This window comes from Mesoplodon bidens, assembly GCF_964165515.1.
Source record: "Mesoplodon bidens genome assembly, chromosome: 20".
NCBI lineage: Eukaryota > Metazoa > Chordata > Mammalia > Artiodactyla > Ziphiidae > Mesoplodon > Mesoplodon bidens.
The window spans coordinates 10,126,927-10,147,784 of record NC_138181.1 but is presented as its reverse complement, the minus strand read 5'-3'; the positions used below and the strand labels follow the sequence as shown (position 1 = coordinate 10,147,784).

At 41.5% G+C, this 20,858-nt stretch overlaps 1 protein-coding gene across 1 annotated transcript in view; it reads right to left on the bottom strand.

Annotated features, from left to right (window-relative positions):
- The window catches only part of ZMAT4 (zinc finger matrin-type 4), a gene marked incomplete at both ends in the record, with an annotated part of 212,228 nt that overhangs the window by 159,213 nt on the left and 32,157 nt on the right, over nt 1-20,858 (bottom strand). Inside the window, one exon of the mRNA XM_081221023.1 lies at nt 5,004-5,093. Within this exon, the coding sequence (XP_081077149.1) occupies nt 5,004-5,093 (90 nt within the window). The remainder of the gene's footprint in view (nt 1-5,003; nt 5,094-20,858) is intronic.

The following is a 20,858-nucleotide window of genomic DNA, read 5'->3' as shown; positions in this document are numbered from 1 at the left end:
AATTTTATTTTGTCATGTTTTATGTTTTTGCAGCGGCTCTGCCACTCACAAGCTGCAGGACCAGAGTCAAATGCCTTAATCTCGATTTCAGTTTGCTTCTCTGTGGGGATAATGCTAGCTCTTGCCTTTATACAGGAGGGGGGAGGATTAAATGTGTTGATGTATATAAAGCATTTAGAACTTAAGTGGGAAGTACCTGATAAGTGCCGGTTACTATTATTACTTTGCCCCAGAATAGCAATATTCTCTGGCTATGGACCCAGCAATGGCTTCCATGACTCCAAATAAGATACAATTTCAAGATACGTGGAAGAAGCCCAGGAATAAGATTTAGGGAAGCCGGGAGGGTCTTTTTCTAAGGCCTGACAAATTTGGACAAGTCATGGTACTTATTTGGGCCTATTTTCACCTTTGTATTTACGGGGTGGGAGGGAGGTCATATCAAGTCCTCCCAACCTGAAACCCAGGATATTTAGGGACCTGTGAACGTGATAATGGAGGTCCTCAAGCTGCGCTGAATATTTCAGACCTAAGGGAAACCATATAAAATATTTAGGAGTGATAAGTTCAATCACACTAACCAAATGTCAAGTTTCCCCACTTAGAAGAAATTACATTAATTCCATGTAAAAACACTGCTTATTTAATACCAACTGGCAATTTGGGTTGGTGGTTACTTATCTTTACAGAATGAAAATAAAAGTAAAATTAAATCACCTTTTTAACTTAAAAGTGCTATTTCCCAAGCAGACAATTTTTTTTTCAAAGCATGTGACCCATGAGTGAGAAGATAATAAAAGGGACCATTGGTAGAAAACCGAGGCTCTTGGTCCTTTTTGGCTCTAATGCCGGTGGGATTCCTGAACATTTCTCTAAGGCAATCAACTCTAACCATTTATTTAGCATTTAATTTTACTCTGTGGCCTCAAGGGGAAAATGTTCTGCTCTAAAATTTCAGGGAAAAAACACAGAAGACCCAAATGAGGATTCTAAAGAGTAAAGCAGGGAATTTAAAATGCTGGAAAGGCCAGAGGACAGAAATGAATTTCAGTTTTTAAAAAGCAATGACAACAAAAGGTCAAATGACCTGGAATAGAAGTGGCAATGGCCCTGGGAAAAATATCAGGCACTTCTGTTCATCTGTAGGTAAATTCAGAGTTACTGTGTGTTCCCAGGCTGCCATTACCCATCAATTTTAGGGATCACTGTAGGCCCAAGGTTCATGTGTGGTCAGGGTTTGGAAAATCAACAACAAGTTTTCTGTTTTCAGAAACACTCCTTTTGTTGGATATTCAGGGCAGCCATAAAAGTGTTTTCAATTGAGTAACACTAGGATGCAAACCATAGACCCTGGGAGCAGGGGAGGTGGGAGAATGGGCAAGACTGGAGAGGCAAGTGGACCAAAGTATTACATACTCCCAAGATCACAGGTGCTGGTAGAGAGAGGATCAGTAATAATAATGCCTGCAGAGGGACTTCCCTGGTAGTCCAGTGGTTAAGAGTCCGCCTTCCAATGCAGGGGACGCGGGTTCGACCCCTGGTCGGGGAACTAAGATCCCTCATGCCACGGGGCAACTAAGCCCACACGCTGCAACTAGAGAGCTCACGTGCCACAACAAGAGAGAAGCCCGTGCACCATAAGCACAACTAAGACCCGACGCAGCCAAATAAACAAATAAATAAAAAATAATAATGCCTGCAGAAAGCACTTTGAAAACAAAGTGCTATATAAACGGTTAGTTCAGTTGAGTCTTAGGATGAACCTGTACTTTAGAGATTCTTATCCTCATCCCCATTTTACCACCCTGTGGAAATAAACAACAATCAAATGGGAACAAGAAAGGCTATTTACGTAGAGCTTGCTGTAGCAAGACAGCCAGCCAACATCACCTGCATTTGGAGGAGACTCAAAGGCAAGCAGAGAAGTGGAGAGGAGCTTCATAATGGAAAAGGGGTGGGTTTCACCCGTGCCCCAATTGGAGGCTGTTGGCCTGGGGAAACTGCAGGTGGGCCACCTAGAATGGGACAGCCTATGTGATTGGTTAGGGGTACATATTTGGCTTTTTCTGGTTGGTCCTAAGTTGGAAACAGGGACAGAAATTAGGGAAGCTGTCAGCTATTCATCAAGCCTGGCCATTCGAGGCCTATTGTTACAGGGCTATTTTTTGACTTCCTGGATTGTCACTAGAGACGGTGGTCTGACTTCCTACAAGTCTGACTCACAGCAGGCAGGCTTCTGGGCTAGTTACTGGATATCAATGGGTTGGTTTTCTGGACTGGTTGCTGCAGGTTGTGGGTCAAAGTTCTACTTTTAGATATGTTCTGGCCATTGTCGATTTGTGTATTTAGTCTTTCAACCCTTAGGTGTGAGTCTGTACCAGAGAAAATTGGCCCAAATAGTTACCCACATCAACTCTCAGGGCCCTGGAGAGGGGCTGGGGGTACCTTCCACACAGCATCCAATGCATCAAGATGCCTAATGGAAATGATCTATTCCTCCTGTGAAATGTCCATACAGCCTACTAAGGCATCAACCATCTCTTTTAAAAAGTAAGATCATTATGTTGCTTTTCCTACTTACTTATTTGCTTCCAGACAGTGATTAAACAAGTCATAGAAAATGATGCAATCAACAAATCACTGGTAGAGCTAAGTTTTCAAAATCCAGGAAAAAGTTCTCAAAGGGGCCTTTGGTAAAGTACCCTTGCAAACACTTCTTTCTGTAAAATCTGAACCTCTTCCCCTCTATCAACTGACCCCAAGGAGTCTGGCAGAACCGGAGCCTGAGTGGGGTGAAACATGGATCTGACCAGAGCAGCAAAGATCGTGTCCTCAAGGTCACAGCTGGAGTCACAGTGCCCCTTTCTGTTTGGTTGTGAAGGGAAACAGAAATAAGCCCACCCCAAAATAAGCCACTTGGGCATATTGATTTTTTTTTAATGAAGTTACTTAAGAAACAGCAAGGTCCAAGAAGGATACTCTGACCATCCTTCGTCCCCCTGAAAGCAGGAAATAAATCTCCCATGGAAAAGGCACCTTCCCTGTACCAGGAGGTAGACAGACATGCGTATCACCAAAGATACGGAATTCAGGGCGGGGAGAAGCCTGTATAAACCAACCTTGTTATTCCTTCACTAATTTGCTACCCCAAGCCCAAAAGCCTTTGTCGTGTCAATTCCTCACAAATGTATTGCTTTGCTTCTTTGTCTAAAAAGCATCAAAGTTGCCTGTTTTGGTCACCTCTTTGAGTCTCCTATCTTTGGGGCTCCCACATGTATGAAATGAAATTTGTTCTTCTTCTGTTCATGTGTTTTATGTCATTTTAATGATTAGACCAGCCAAGGAACCTGGAAAGGAAAGGTTTTCCTCCCCTACACCTGATGGATGACTCGCTAGGAGCTCAGAAACATTCATGATTAGAATTTGAGTGGATAGAAAATAATCTGTGTTCCGAGAGCTAACTGTCAAGTGTCCGTGAATCCTATTGTTTCTGACTCTTAGGATTAGATGCTAAATGGCTATTGAATAAAGGGATACATCACTGAATAATTTCAAGAGGAAATAAAAAACCTAATTCTGTTCTCTCCGTTAATAGACAGCTGATGGAGGGCGGGACTCCAACGTGGTCCCAGGTTTCTGAGATCACATAAAAGCTGACTTAGGCCAACTTTCCTGTGTCTTAATAGGTTCTTTGGCTAGGGATGCACCCAAGAAAACACCTGTCCTCCCCTCACTCTCATGTCTCCATCCGGTACCACCCATCCAAGCCCAAAGACCCCAGCTCACATGCCAACCCTGCAGTAACACCTTCCCTGGTCGGATGGCCCTGGCATGACTCATCCGCCCTTTGTCTCCATGGGGCTTTGTACAAATGTTAACAAACACCCACACTGTGGCATCAGAGCTATTTTTTATACAGTGTTAACCTGTCTCACTATATTTAAGTCTCTTTAAAGCCACAGGTCTGTGGCTTATGTGTCTCTGTTTCCTCAGCGGGCAGTAAAGAAAAATCCACAGCATCCAGATGAGTCTATACGTGAGCACCTCATTTTGTGATGCTGAGACACGGGCTTGGAATCTGTGGACCCTGCCAGCCATACTGCTTGCTACCTTTGGTCATATGCAGTTACCTTTCTCTCTCTGTTTCTTCTGTGACAACAAACAAGTACGGTTTTTGTCCAGTCTCTTTGATGATCATGTATTAATTTTTAATAAGACTGGCATCGATATGGCAGCAGAAAGAAAACAGGATCACAAGCACGGTGAGAGTGTGGGGTGTGAATGCTACATCCTCAGCCTCTCAGCCCTCAAAGGGTGAGAGGAGTTTCTGTGTTTCATCGGCAGTTTTTATCATGGAGGGTCTCTGCCATGGGTGGGTAAGAATATTCCACTTATTAGGAAAAGGGTCCCCTGCTGGGAGGAAGCAATATTTCTCTCATCAGTCTTGGCCTTGGCCTGGCTAAGGGAACCCCTTTGCTCTGACATTAAACCCTCAAAGCAACTTTCTAATTGTCATTTGTCTTCCTAAGTAAACATTCCCTCAGGGAAAGGTGACGCTGATCAAAGCCGTGAGTATTTTTATTTGCAAGATGTGCACAGCTTTCATTATAAATGAACAAACGGCATTCTGTTTTACACACCAAAGGAAACATACATTATGTAGCAAGCAAAGCATCTGATCTTTCTGACAGGTTTGCCCTTAGGTCACGTCTTCTGAAGGTGCCCGCCTCCCCTCAGCCAGCCTCTGTCTGTCTCAGCACCTCTGTCTGTTCTTTTCTCTGTGAGATCCCAGCATAGTACCATCAAAAAGTCTCCCAACCCGATACTGGCAAGTTCTGGCAGGAAAAAAGGAGAAGACTTGCTTACATGTCATATTTTCTGTAACATTTAATGCGAACGATTTCAACTCACTTAGCTGGACATAACTGCAATTCCCAGACCTGCAAAGTTTTTAGCAAACAGAACAAATTATCCAAGGATAACATGTGGCATCAGATACTCACATTCTCTGATCGGAGTCTCTTTGCGGGACACCCACCGTCCCTGGGGTGAAGCATGTAATATAGTCGGACTTTACTGGCATGTTTTCGACTCTGGAAAGAAAAAGCAGAAGAAGCAGATACTGTGAAAGAGAAGGCATTCTGAATCCTTGGACACATAGCCAGTGACTGCAAATGCCCAAAAGGACTTTGCTTAGAAAACACTTGAAACAACAAGGTCCTCACTGCAGAGCACAGAGAACTACATTCAATATCCTATGGTAAACCATAATGGAAAAGAATATTTTAAAAAGAAGGTATATATATGTGTAACTGAATCACTTTGCTACACAGCAGAAATTAACACTTTATAAATCAACTATACTTCAATTAAAAAATATTAAAACTGAAAAAAAAGAAAACACCTGAGCACGTTCCTATGGGTCCCGTGGGGTGAAGTTTCAGATAGGTTAAGTGACTTGCCCAAGGTCATCAAGCCAATATAATTTCAGGATTACAAAACAGAGTTAATGAAGAAAGGTGAAACCATTGGGATCTTTTAGCCTGGAGTGAATGTTTAATTGTCTTCAAAGGTAAGACCAGGTCAGCAGAGGGAATAATACAAGGACCAACTGTGATGAAGAGCTAGGTCCCCAGCCCCTCTCTCACTGCAGCTGCCCAGCCCTAAGCAGCCAGGGACAACGCCGCCCTGGGATGGTGACACGCACACGGCACCTCCAACCAAAGCCTGATCAGAGCCAAGCTACACGCAAGCAGGCAGATGCAACTGAACAAATCAAGCCCCACCTCCTGCAAACTAGCAGGACTGTGAATTTCCATCTGTCCTGACTGCTCCGTGTCCAGTGTGGACAAACTGACCCCTTATTTATTTATTTATTTATTTATTGCCTTTTCTGGGTTTTTTTTCTTATTTATTTATTTTTATTGGCGTATAGTTGCTTTACAATGTTGTGTTAGTTTCTGTTGTACAACGAAGTGAATCAGCTCTATGTATACATATATCCCCTCCCTCTTGGACCTCCCTCCCATCCCCCATCCCACACATCTAGGTCACCACAGAGCACCGAGCTGAGCTCCCTGTGCTATACAGCAGGTTCCTACTAGCTGTTTTACACATGGTAGTACATATATGTCAATCCCAATCTCCCAGTTCATCCCACCCCCACGTCCACACGTCCGTTCTCTACATCTGCGTCTTTATTCCTGCCTTTCTTATTTCCATCTTTCCTCCTTTGCTGAACTGAGAGCCCATCCAAACTCCCCTCACCTCTAAACAACACTGCAGTTCTAACTTCCCAGTTGCTACCTGAGGCAGGATGGTGGGCTGAAAACACCAATAAAAGAGTCAGAAGTTCGCCACAACTAGAGAAAGCCCTCGCACAGAAACGAAGAGCCAACCAACACAGCCAAAAATAATAAATAAATAAATAAATAAATAAATAAATAAATTTTAAAAAATGAGAGACAGCTTAAAACAATGTGACCGGGGCTTCCCTGGTGGCGCAGTGGTTGAGAGTCCGCCTGCCGATGCAGGGGACACGGGTTCGTGTCCCGGTCCGGGAAGATCCCACATGCGGCGGAGCGGCTGGGCCCGTGAGCCATGGCCGCTGGGCGTGTGCGTCCGGAGCCTGTGCTCCGCAACGGGAGAGGCCACAATAGTGAGAGGCCCGCGTACCGCAAAAAAAAAAAAAAACAAAAATGAGACATTGTATTGGAAACACTGTAATCCATATAATGTTAAACATCGCTCACTGCAGACTGCATCAGTCCTAACTTCGAGTTCTATGTGATCTCCATGATATGAACTCTCCTTGAATCCTTTGCTACCTGATTCCAAGTCCCCCATCCCCTTCCTTTACTCAGAGATTTTTTTCCTTCTTTTCCAGTCCTTGGTTCCACTTGTCATTCTTTATAATTGGGTTCTAGCCGACCTCCTGAATAATGGTTTGCCTTCATGGATTAGCCACAAAGGCAAAGTGATTTTCAGAGAATACACAGCAAATTGCATCTTGTTTACAGGATGTAGTGTAAATCCTTTCTGTCTGGTTTCCCTCATTTATCACTTTTTTAATTCCTTCATTTTTCCTGGAGCACAAAGACTGTGCTTCCAAACAGTCCCTGGACTGTCTTTAAATGGGTTTAAAAGTGCTATTGGAACATGAGAAATACTAGAGACGTTAAAAAATACTGAAGTGTGATTTTAAAATATATTTGTAGTCCTTTCTAGGTTGTATCTTAAGTTTTGTTTTTGTTTTTGCTGTACGCGGGCCTCTCACTGTTGTGGCCTCTCCCGTTGCGGAGCACAGGCTCCGGACGTGCAGGCTCAGCGGCCATGGCTCACGGGCCCAGCCACTCCGCAGCATGTGGGATCCTCCCGGACCGGGGCACGAACCCATGTCCCCTGCATTGGCAGGCAGACTTTCAACCACTGCGCCACCAGGGAAGCCCTACCTTAAGTTTTAATCAAGGTTATCTGGAGTCTTGTTTGCCTGGAAGATTGGTAGGACAGAGAAATGGAACCCTATATGAACCCGTGTCAGGCAATTTCAACAACATGGTTTAGCTTCTGCATATTTTTGAGAATGACCATGCAAACTAGCACTTTTCCTTTTGCAGATAAATATGTTGATTCCTAAAATGTGTACACCTTTCCTACAGGATTGTGGGGTTTGGGGAGGTAAGGGGTAGTGGGAATATTAGGAATACTGCTATAGTCAAAAAATAAATAAAATTAAAAGAAGATGTCAAAATCTCCAGGACAGTGAACGTGGCCACAGAGCCTGGGCTGGTGAAGAGCATACACAGACGAGTAGTTGGTGAAAAGACAAAGTGATAACAGCGTGAGCTCAAATGGGGCTGAAGTAGGCTTTCAATTTTGCGTTTGTTACCATAGAAGAACTTCTTATCACGGTCCTTGCAGCATCAATCTACCCAGGGAACAAAATCATGGCAAAATTGGAAATCTCATAATGCAGCCTGTTTTGTGGTTGGGCTTTTTTTCCCTCTTTCCTAAAATAAACCATTTCTTTCAAAAAGACTATTTCCAGCAAAGACACAGTTCACTAGGTTATTTACTTGCAGTTTGACAAAACTAGTAAAAGCCCATTAGCTGGGGAAAAAAAGGGGGGAGTAAAGAGCAGCTCGGGTATGAAGCCGTTAGTGGTGAGCGATGCTGGGTGCGACGAGCCTTCTTCGTGATTTTGTTCATCGAAGGCTAGTTTGTCTCCTTCAGCTTCCCAGCCTCCAGGTTTGATGGAAGCACTGCCTTGCCCCAGTGTCTGGGTGAAAAGAAACAGAGTCTTGGCAAACACCACCTGATTGTAGATTGATGGGGGAGGCGTTCTGGCTCACCATTTAGCCGCATCCGTTCCTCCTGGTTCTCTCTTTTCCCCCTGCTGCTTTTTCCAGGCTGGACCAAGGCCTCCTCACCCTGACTTCAGGCAGGAAGTAACAACCCCAATGACCGTCCACTCCCCAGTGAGAGGAGCACGGAGTCCCAGTGAGTCTGATTCAAACCCAAAGCCACAAATCACGTTGGTTGACAAAGGGAAAGAGGTTCCCAGCAGAATGTTCCAGGTGCTCTCAGCTCGCCCTGCTTCAGCCCTGGAGCTCTGCAGCAGCCCTCCCCTTTCTTCCTGGTACACTCACCTCTTTGTCCTGACAGGACACAGAGTCACCTACTGCATCTTTCTCCAAATGACTTCTCTTCACTACCCTCCTCTCAACTTCCCTTAACCATGTGAAATTGCTTGGAATTAGGCACCGAAATTCCATTCCATTTATTCTAAAAACAAAACCTTCCCCATAAAAAGTTACAATTAAATTTGAGCAAAGATGTTCATGGCGGCATTATCGAAATAGGAACAAAAATAAATAAATAAATTGGGAGACAGCTACATTTTTTTTTTTTTGCGGTACGCGGGCCTCTCACTGTTGTGGCCTCTCCCGTTGCGGAGCACAGGCTCCGGACGCGCAGACTCAGCGGCCATGGCTCACGGGCCCAGCCGCTCTGTGGCATGTGGGATCTTCCCGGACCGGGGCACGAACCCGTGACCCCTGCATCGGCAGGCGGACTCTCAACCACTGCGCCACCAGGGAAGCCCGAGACAGCTTCATTTTTGACAACAGGGGATGGGTTCAAGCCACCGTCAATGCCCTTATGTTCGGTTGGAAATGGAAAAAATGCTTTCTACGTAATGAATGTTGGATGGAAAATGCTAAACTCAAAATGGCTTGTATACGATGATGACAATTAAATAAAAATTCGTAAGTATACCAAGAAGAAGTGGCAAGGGAAAAGGAAAAAAAGCATGATTTATTAGGGTAGAAGGAGGCTGGATGGTTTTCCTTCTTAATTTTTATAACAGATTCATCTTTAACATAAAAATAATAACAACTTCACAATGCTCAAGCCTTTGTAATTCCTCATTAAGTCTACTTTATATGCAAAATAATTGTAATTAGTAAAAAGCATCACTGATCTGGAATGCGTTTAACATATACTGATATAACGGACCACATTTCCATCTACCCTTATCAACATTCAAAATGCATATTTTTTTCATTGCAATAATTGTTATTTAGTGGAGCCTACTTAACCCAAGGGTAGCACGTGCTACTTCAAAACTGAAAACTTGATTTTGGTACGTACAAATTCAATGGTAAATATGTGTACTTTTCACAGTGTGGTCTCTTTAGCTTTCTGTGTGTGTGAATGGAGATTATGGCAGCGGTCCCCATCCTTTTTGGCACCAGAGACCAGTTTCGTGGGACAATTTTTCCACGGACTGGGATCGGGGTGGGGGTGGGAAAAACGGGACGGTTCCGGCGGTAATGCAAGCGATGGGGAGTGGCAGATGTAGCTTCCCTGGCTCGCCCACGGCTCATCTCCTGCTGTGCGGCCCTGTCCCTAGCAGGCTGTGGACTGCTGGATTATGGGATGGTAAGTACTGTCCAGACAACCAAACTGAGAAGCCCTGGAAGAAAGCTACTTCTGAAACAGACTTATGTCATCCAAATAAACACGAACAATAGCAAGTCCTTAGGACTTTTTCAAAGATGAATTAATATCTAAAATTTACACTACTTTTAAGAGCTTAAAAAGCCAACTGAAAGGAACTTAAAAGAAAAAAATATATACCTTATATGTTAAATGTATACCTTACAGAGTTTCAAGAGGGGAAAGGACCATTCCTTTCAGGGGAAAAAAAACATGAAAAAGGAATTACAATCTCTTTCAGCTGCACTCAGAGTCAAACCCAGGTTCTTTCTTGCATTAATATTCGCATTTTAAGCAGAAGTCATTACTTTCATACAAACCACATCAACTTTAAGCTTCCCAGGTAGGCCAGAAATGACCAACTCTTCCATTTTAATTAAAGCCTTTGCCCCCATTGCTGGGCATTGTGCGTGGGCAGATCTATCTGCAGATTAGTTTCTTTGGCTGAAACAATCTCTTGGCACTGTAAGAAATAGTTTAAAGTGGAAATTCAGGCCAGCCTTCTCTTTGCAGGGATAAAGAACGAGACCAACCTCTATTTCAGATCTATCGCTGTGAAAGGAGAGGGCGAAACACATAGAAATAGAACGGCTCTCTGCTTCACCTAAATAACCATCTTCCATTATCACACATTCCTTAAAAAACTGGCAACTCACATTTGCTTCCAACAGGGCTACTGATTTCTGGTCTCATAAAATGTGGCGGTAGCAAAGCAACTTTGTATTTGCATAATGTTCCTAACAGCCTTCAAAGTCCTTTCACATTTATCCTCTCATTTTATCCTCCAATCACCGCTGTGAGGCTGGCAGGAGATGTGTTATTTCAAATAAGCTTTAAGATCCATTGCTGATTTCCTAGTTAAATCTTTACCATCTTATTTCATCATAGGTATCTAATTATACCTCTTCCAGAAACCAGCTAACATAAGCCAAGAACTACAAGAAAAAAAGAAAACCTGGAACGGACTGATCATTACAGAAGAGTGATTCTCACAAGCCACCAATTTTTGAAGTATTTCCACTCATTCTAGGGTAAAGAGCAGCTGATTAGAGCAGAGACAAAACATACCAAAGGTTTAACTCCCCAGCTGCCCAAGAATGTCTGCCCGATGTGAGATGGGGGTTCCATCTCTCAGGAAGGAGGAGAGGTTGCCCTGGCAGATCCCCACTTAACATTCTGAAGTTGAGGTCCCAGGGCTGAGCCCCAGAAAAACTGGGGGGCAACTCCACTAGGAAGTCAAGGTTAAATGCAGATAAACCAAGAGAAACCATGAGTCTCGGAGATTCCCTCTGATGAGTAGGGCTCTTTCCCAGATTGGTGCACCCGGATTGGTTGGATACAGAAACCTATAGTGAAAGACGGACCAACTGGAAATCTAGGAAGAGAAGACTGACCCCCTAGAGAAAGGCTTTACCAACACAGAGAAGGAAGAAATAAAACTCCTCTGCCCAAGGCCCCAAGGCAAGATGTTCTACCCAGGCTGCTGGGTTACTGAAATGGTCTGTCATCCAGTCCTACAGCTGAAATTGGATCAGAAGATCCTAAGGAGTTTTGGGTGGACTATGAAAGGATCCAAGGCTGATCCACACACACTGGGGACATGTGGCAGGCCTTAAACTGATGAGTGGCATACAGAAAAAAATTACATGACTCAAAAGAAGACATTGACAAAACTCTCAAGGAAGAGACATCAAGGAATTTTTTCTTTGCAAAATATTTACCACAATAAATAGAAGTAAGTTTTAAGCGGCATGTTGTATTGGGCCATTTAATTTCAGAAAATATGACTGAGGATTAAAGCTCAAAGATGAGATAAGACAACTGATTAAGATGAAGATGTACTATCTGAGTTAATAAAATAAAGCTATTAAAAATATCACAGCTTAATTTGGAAGACCTTTCACAGCAGGGCAAGAGCAGAATCAATACTGCAGGCCAGTGTGAAGTCCAGATAGAGTCACTTCCTAGAATGCAGAAGAATAGGATAAAGAAGTAGGAAAAAAATGATATTGGAGATCTGACATATGAAAGACCAGGACAAATATAGTGCAGCTTTAGCCGTAGAAAAAATAAGACAAAAAAATGGAATAGGAAAAGACTCCCAAAATAGACCCAATAGTTTGGGACCAAAAAGAAAACTAGGAAAATATATCTAACTTTGTGATTGGAAAGTTTTCTAAACAACAAAGCAAAAGAAGCAGTACTGATAGATACAGCTAAATATATACATATACATATATATATATGTTTGTAATCTGAAATACATAAATGTAAGAGGCAAACCACAAAGTAGGAAAATATCTGCAATATGTAAAAGAAAGTGGTCTAATACCTTTAAGATAAAGAGTGTTCTAACAAATTTATAAGAAAAAATAATATTAAAATAAGCAAAAGATATAAATAGGAATTGTAGAAATGAAAATAGCTAAAAGATACATAAAGAGAAGTTCATCCAAATTCTACCTCATATTACTTACTTTAAAATACATATGTATTTTCACCCATTAAATTGGCAAAGGTTTATAAAATATACATATCCATATCAGTGAAGATACAGGAAAACTAAGACTCTTGTACATAGCTAATAGGCATGTGAATTGATACAATCTTCCTGGATGGAAATTTTGCAATATATATTCAAAAGGCAAAAACTTGTTTGATCCAAAATGCTACTCCTACAAGTTCATTTTAAGAAAGCAATCGGAGACATGTACTGTCATTTATTTATAATAGTGAAAATGAGAAAATAATTTAAATGTCCTGAATGAGAGAGAGAAATGTTATGACATATATATGATAGATCACCAAAACTGCCACTAACAAGCATATTAATAATATTTAATGACATGAAAAATATCTATGCAATAACACTAAGAAAAAGTCTGTTTCAAACCAGAAAATAAAAGATGCCAAATTTTTTAAACAAAAATATCTATGTGTACTATACACGTTTGTGTGCATAGACATGGCCAAAGTCTACGAAGAAACACACCAAAAGATTAATATTCTTTACCATGGGTCACAGGTGACTTCAATGTATGCTTATTTTTGAATTTTCCAAATTCCTTAAGGAAACTAGTCATTCCAGTAATTAGAGGGGAAAAAAATCACAATTTATAGGTTCATTCCAGTTTTGATGATTTACCATTCTGTTTTACCTTAAGATGAGGACAATGATATCACAACTTCTAAATCCTCAGAGAAGATGGATTACACCTATTTTGTTCATTTGCATCCCCATCATTTAGCATCATGACACAGTCAGTGTTCAAGAAAGGTTTGTTGATTGAGGGACTGAACGCATGCATGGAAGAAAGAAATGATCCAGAACCAGAGCCCAAGACTCCTGATGTACACACACTTCCATGATTGTGTGGAAGTGTCTGTACATCATTGCTATAGATTCCCTTCCACTCTGAAAATGAAATCAAACCCACCTCCCCGTTCTTACCATCCCTGAACCCCACGGGCAGGGCAGGTCCAAAAGGAGAAGGGAGTGTGCAGACCAGAGAGAGTTCTGGCAACAGCTCCTGTTGCAGACTGCACACATTAGAGGAAAACTCTCAAGGGGACCTGAGGACAGCTGAGCTTGAAGAAAAACTCCAAGGAAACCGAGGAACTGCTGCAGCTGGTACAGAAGTCCAGATCCAGAGCGAGCCCTCTTGCTGCAGCCATCGTGACACATGCAGATCCAGGTGGTTGAGCAAGAGGAGGTTCGGGACTGGCAGAGCCTACTCCTCCACTGTTTCCAAGAATCCCAATCCACCAGACGCTGGTTTAGTAAATCTCATTTAACCTGTGGTCAGACACAGGCTGTGGCCTAGGGTGATATGTCACTTAGTTTTTAATCATAGGATCCCGGGCATTTGTGCTGCTATGGACTGAATTGTATTACCCACCCCCCAAATTCATATGTGGAAGCCCTCACCAACCACCCTCTCCCACGCCCCAGCATTATTGTATTTTGAGATAGGTAATTAACGTTGAAAGGGGTCAGAAGGGTGGGGCCCTAATCCAGTAGAACTGGCGTCCTTCTAAGATGAGGACACGTGCACAGAGGAAAGGCCATGTGAGGACACAGCAGGGAGCTGGCAGTTCTGCAAGCCAGGAAGAGAAACTTCACCAGAAACCACGCCAGCACCTTGATTTTAGCCTTCCAGCTCCAGAACCGTGAGAAAGCAAATGTCTATTGTGTAAGCCCCCACGCAATGCTATTTTGTCTCGCAGCCTGAGGTGACTAAGACACATGCCATCTATCCACACCAGGTGCTCTTTGGGGGTCTTTCTTCTTGTACACAGGAATCAGTCCCTTTCCCAAAAGCAAATAGGATAGCCTTAAAGTTTCTAGAATTAGGTCATTTTATTATTTTTCTGAAATATTTTTAAAAGAGCATTTGAAATGAGAAATGCTTATCTTAAACAAGTTTTGAGAAAAATGAATTTTTGTTGGAGAAAACCATATAGGGTGGGCTGGGCAGCATTCATGATTGTGTAAACATGTTCGCACTAAATCTGTTACTTCCGTCTGCCTACACAAGTGCCTACATCAGTGCATTACAATTTTAAATCAAAGTCTTGCAACTCAAAAAATTACATTACCACCAAAGTACAGAGGAACAATTTTTCTGTTGCGTGAGGGCAGAGCTAAATATTTCTCCAAGATGTCTGCACATTTCAAGCAGAATCACAGGAGAAATAAGAGAACACGGGAGGATACAAAATGCAGTATACCTCACCTAGGTCTCACTTTTGCTGTTTGGGAAAATAAAACAAAAAATGATTTTTTCTTTCCCTCCAGAAGCTCCTGTAAAGAAGTTAAAGTTAGAGATGAGAGAAAAAATAAAGCCAGTGAGATCAGTGATTAAAGTCAGAGAAGACAGGGTGATTTGAAGCAACAAATCTACCAAAGCCTTCTGCAGTGTGAAAGCTTAAACACAAGCCAATCCTGCGCAATCATTTCCCAAGGTCTCTTGGTTTCTCTTATAAAATTCATGCCTGGAATAAGAAAAAGGTTAGCACTTTATAAAAACATGGCTTTATGAGGTCTTCCAAGATTAACCCAACCACTGCCAAGGGCAAACACTTGTCTCCATCTATTTGTTTGGAGTGCGGTTTAAGGTGGTGGAGAAACCAAGATAAAACCGAGTCCCTGGTCTTCTGAAATAGATGACAGTCACTGAGAAAACCCAACAAGCAAGGCAGCAGGAGCAGGTTTAATGTGGCCTCATTACCCTGTGTAACATTTTTACATTTGATTCTCTTTTTACCCTATTATTTTATACTTCTTGGCATGTACCATACAATTATTCTCAAACTGAACTCTGTTGTTATGACTGAATCCTCAATTTTCGTTGTTTTTATAGTCCTGATCCATTCCCACTATGTACCTTTAAAAGTTCCGCACAGGGCTTCCCTGGTGGCGCAGTGGTTGAGAGTCCGCCTGCCGATGCAGGGGACACGGGTTCGTGCTCTGGTCCGGGAAGATCCCAAATGCCGCAGAGCGGCTGGGCCTGTGAGCCATGGCCGCTGAGCCTGCGCGTCTGGAGCCTGTGCTCCGCAACGGGAGAGGCCACAACAGTGAGAGGCCCGCGTACCACACCCCCCCCCAAAATAAAAGTTCTGCACAGATTGGTTCTTCTATAAAAGCATGTTAATTACTTAAATAGTCAGGTGAACAGAAGCTTTTTTGTTCTGTAGTCTGCTTTTGTTTTTATAGTCCCACTTGCTTATTTTTGCTTTGGTTGGCTTTGCTTTTGGTGTCAAACCCCCCCCCCCAAAAAAATCATTGCCAAAACCAGTCTCAAGGAGTTTACTCCCTATACTTTCTTCTGGGAATTTTATGGTTTCAGATTTTATGTTTAAGTCTTTAACCCATTTTGAGTTAATTTTTGTGTGGGGAATAAGATAGTGGTCCAGTTGCATTCTTTTGCATATGACTGTCCAGTTTTCTGAACACCATTAATTGAGGAGGCTATCCTTTCCTTTATTCTTGGCTCTTTTGTCGTAAATTACTTGATCACATATGCATGTAAAGGTTTATTTATGATCTATGTATTCCATTGATCTGTATGTTTGTTTTTATGCCTATATCATACTGTTTTTTTGGTTTTTTTAAACATCTTTATTGGAGTATTATTGCTTTACAATGGTGTGTTAGTTTCTGCTTTATAACAAAGTGAATCAGCTATATGTATACATATTACCAAAGATTTGAAATATACCTTGAAATCAGGAAGTGTGATGCCTCCAGCTTTATTCTTCTTTCTCAAGATCACTTCAGTTACCTGGGGTCTTTTGTGCTTTCATACAAATTTTGAAATTGTTCTATTTCAGTGAAAAATGCATAGGAATTCTGATAGGGCTTGAACTGAACCTGTAGATTGCTTTGGGTAAAATGGACATTTTAACAATATTAATTCTCCCAATCCATAAACATGGAATATCTTTCCATTTTTGTGTGTTTTCTTCAATTTTTTTCATCAATGTTTTGTCACTTTCAGTGTCCAGATCTTTTACCTCCTTGTTTAAATGTATTCCTAAGTATTTTACTCTCTTTGATGCAATTGTAACTGGGATTACTTTCTTAATTTCTCTTTCTGATAGTTCATTGTTAGTGTATAGAAACCAACTGGGTTTTGTACATTGATTTGTATCCTGCAACTTTAATGAATTTGCATATCAGTTCTAACAGTATTTTTGGCAGAGTCTTTAGGGTTCTCTACATATAATATCAGACCATCTGCAAATAGAGACAGTGTTACTTCTTCTTCTGTGATCTGATACATTTTATTTCTTTGTTTTGCCTAATTGCTCTGGCTAGGACTTCCAATACTATGTTGAATAAAAGTGGTGAGAGTGGGCATCTTTATCGTATTCCTGATCTTACAGAAAAAGCTTTCAGTGTTTCACCATTGAGTATAATGTTAAGATGTGGGCTTAGCATATATGGTCTTTCTTATGTTGAGGTACATTCCCTCTACACCCAGTTTGTTGAAAGTTTTATTATGAATAGATGTTTAATTTCATCAAATGCTTTTTCTGCATGTACTGAGATGACCAAATGACTTTAACATTCATTTTGTTCATGTGGTGTACCACACTGATTGATTTGCAGATTTTCAACCTTCCTTACCTCCCTGGAATAAATCCCACTTGATCATGGTATATCATCCCTTTAATGTATTATTGAATTTGGTTTGCTAATATTTGTTGAGGATTTTTGCATTTATGTTCACGAGAAATATTAGGCTGTAATTTTCTTTTCTTGTAGTGTCCTTGTCTGGTTTTGGTATTAGGGTAATGCTGGCCTCGTAAAGTAAGTTTGGAAGTGTTCCCTCCTCTTCTAATTTTTGAAAGAGTTTCCAAAGGATCAGCATTAATTCTTCTTTAAATATTTGGTGGAATTCACCAGAGAAGCCATCTAGTCCTGAACTTTTCTATGCTGGGAGGTTTTCGATTACTGACTCAATTTCTGTAGTCTGCTTAGATTTTCTATTTCTTCATGGTTCAGCCTTTGTAGGTTGTACCCCTCTAGGAATTCATCCATTTCTTCTAGACTGGCCAGTTTTCTGGCACTGTTTGTTTACAGTAGTCTCTCTGATCCTTTGTATTTCTGTGCTGTCAGTTGTAATGTCTCCTCTTTCGTTTATAAATTTGGTTTTGAGTGCTGTCTCTTTTTTTCTTGGTAAGTCTGGCTAAAAATTTGTCTGTTTTGTTTACTCTTTCAAAATACCAGCTTTGAATTTCATCAATCTTTTTTTATTGTCTGTTTAGTCTCTATTTCATGTATTTCCACTCTGATCTTTGATATTTCTTTCCTTCTACTAAAAGCTTCTGCACAGCAAAAACAAAACAAAACCATCAACAAAATGAAAAGGTAACCTATGGAATGGGAGGAAATATTTGTAAATCATATTGCTGATAAAGCTTAACAGCCACGATATGTAAAGAACTCATGTAACTCAATCACAAAAAAAAAGAACAATTTGATTAAAAATGGGAAGAGGAACTACATAGACATTTTTCTAGAGAAGATATACAAGTGGCCAGTGGGCATGTGAAAAGATGCTCAACATCACTAACCATCAGGAAAATGCAAATGAAAACCACACTGACGTACCACTTTACACCATTCAGCATGGCCATCATCAAAAAGACAAGAAATAACAAGTGTTGGCAAAGATTTCGAAAAAGGGAACCCTTGTGCACTGTTGGTGGGAAGGTAAACTGGCACAGCCCTTTGGAAAACAGAATGGAGATTCCTCAAAAAAATTAAAGATAGATCTACCATATGATCCAGCAATTCCACTTCTGGGCGTATATCCCACAGAAATGAAAACAGGATATCAAAAAGGTAACTGCACTCTCATGTTCATTGCAGCATTATTCACAATTATTTACAATATTCATAAATCATAAGATATGGAACAACCTAAATGTCCATCAATGAATGAATGGCTAAAGAGGATGTGGTATTTACAGACAAAGGAATATTATTCAGTCATGAGAATGAAGGAAATCCTACAATTTGAGACGCAATCATGGCCCTTGAGGACATTACACTAAGTGAGATGAACCAGACACAGAAAGAGAAATACCACGTGAAATCACTTATATGTGGAATCAATCAATCAGTAAAAAGCTGAACTCACGGAACCAGTAGAGAAGTAGTTGCCAGGGGCTGCAGGATGAAGGAAATAAGGAGAGGTTGGTAAAAGGGTACAAACTTTCAAGTGTTAGATGAATAAGGTCTGAGGATCTAATGTAAAACATGGTGACTATAGTTGATAACACTGTGCTATATAATTAAAAATTGCTAGGAGAGTAGAACTTAGTTGATCTCATAAACAATAGATAAATATGATAAATATGTGACGTGATCGATGTGCTAATTAACTCCATGGAGAGACTACTTTCACAATGTGCACATAAATGTGTACATATGTCAAATCACCATGATGTACACTTTAAATATATTACAAATGTATTTGTGAGTTATACCTTAATAAAGCTGAAATAAATAAATAAATAAATGGCCAGATGACTTTTACTGTAGAACATAACTCCAATAGACCTCACTTTGAATGCAGCGATAGTAAATAATAATAATTTTTCATTGGACTAACAAACAAAACAGAATATCTGCCTAACAAAGAGATTCTTCCACGTACAAGAAAATTTAAATTTTGAAAGTCAGTTTCCTCTGGTACACTTGAAAGGTGATTTTATTTTCACAGATTGTACATTCATCCTATTTTCAAGAATACTTGTAGGTACATATAGCTTTTATAATCTGAGAAAAGTAATCAGCCAATGTATTAGGAATATTTTTCACTGTAAAATAATGGGCAAAGAGTGGACTGTCTATTTCTTCCCACCCTAGTGTCCCCCCCTCCATGTTTAGCTAGATTTTTGCACACCAAGTTAGCCGGCTGAAGTGGGGCAGGGCTGGGAAGCCTCAGCACTGCTGAAGTCCTGAGGTCCAGCCGTGCCACTAGTCGAAAAATAGGTTAATAACTTGGTTTCACTTAATGACAGGGAGGGAAACAGAAATTTTTTTCCCTTGAATCCCTAGAGTCGAGTATCTGGAAGCATATTTTATTTTTCCAGAAATACCTGTTTGGCTTAATACTGCTCTCCAGACCTTCAGGGCACACATGCACATGGCTGCCAGCTGCAAATCTGCTACCACCACCAGCTCACCACCACCTGCATTTCAGCTTCTCTATTTGCCTATTCAAAGTCCCAGAGTTTAATCTGTTTGCAGGTTGCTCTGAGCCTATAGCATGATTAAAGAAACACAGGGAATTCTGAACTAATCCATTCTCTCTAGCCAGGTGGTTCAGACAGATAGACTTGTTCAGTGGAAGATGGTTGTATTCAATAAATACTCCCCAGAGGCTCCAGAGTCCCTATGTCACTCCTTTCCCTCAGCTGGAGGGACCAGAGGGACACACCGTCTAAAGCAAGCAGAGGTTTGCACATCCATCTGCCACAGACGGCAGCGTGCTGCCTCTCGGGGACAGCAGGGAGGGGCGCAGGAATCCCTAGTTTCCACCCAACCGCCCACCCCTCTGCATACAGACCAGACCTGGAGTAGTTCTTGTCCTTCCAATCTCTCCCAAAGTTTGGTCCCTGGACCACCTGTTTCAGAATCATAGGGTTGTTTTTTTTTTTTTTTTAAAGGAAGGTTTCAGACCTCATCACAAGAATTGCTAGGGGGCCAAGGGACCAGGAATTAGGTTTTGTGCAGCTCCCCAAGTGCTTCGAAGGCAAGTGGATTTTTGAAAACCCGGTTCTATTTTCCCTCCTTTCTAATCAGCTCCTCTCCCCTTCCCTTCTGTGGCTGCCAAGCCCAGATTGAAAGAAAAAGAAAACAGACTGGGAGAGCTACCTCCAGCTTTAGCTAGATTGCGCTTCAGTGTGAAGCAAAATCTGGAAGAGCCGGTCTCAGCCAACCTCCCAGGGACCTGCAAAGAGCAGGCTGAGAAGTGCAGAGCTCGAAAGAGGCTGCTGCGTGGCACAGAGATGCTGCTCTGACATCTCTCAGCTCTCAGACTCTGAGACTCCACTTCTCACCATCTCCTCCCGACCTCCATTTGCCTCTTCCTAAGGGCCTTCAGAACATCCCCTGTAGGTCCAGCCAGTGTCTTGCTCAAACCCAGTACTTCCAAAGAGAAGTCATTATCTTTCTTCCTTGTCTAGTCCCCTTTTCAGTGTCTCTGTCTTTGTCTGGAACACAAGTGTTCGTGCAGGCAACCAGGCACAAAACCAAGTGAAGCAAAAATATTGGAAAATACCAACCAAAATTGTTAAATAAGGATGCTAAATATATTTAAGGAGTTGAGAAGATATTACCA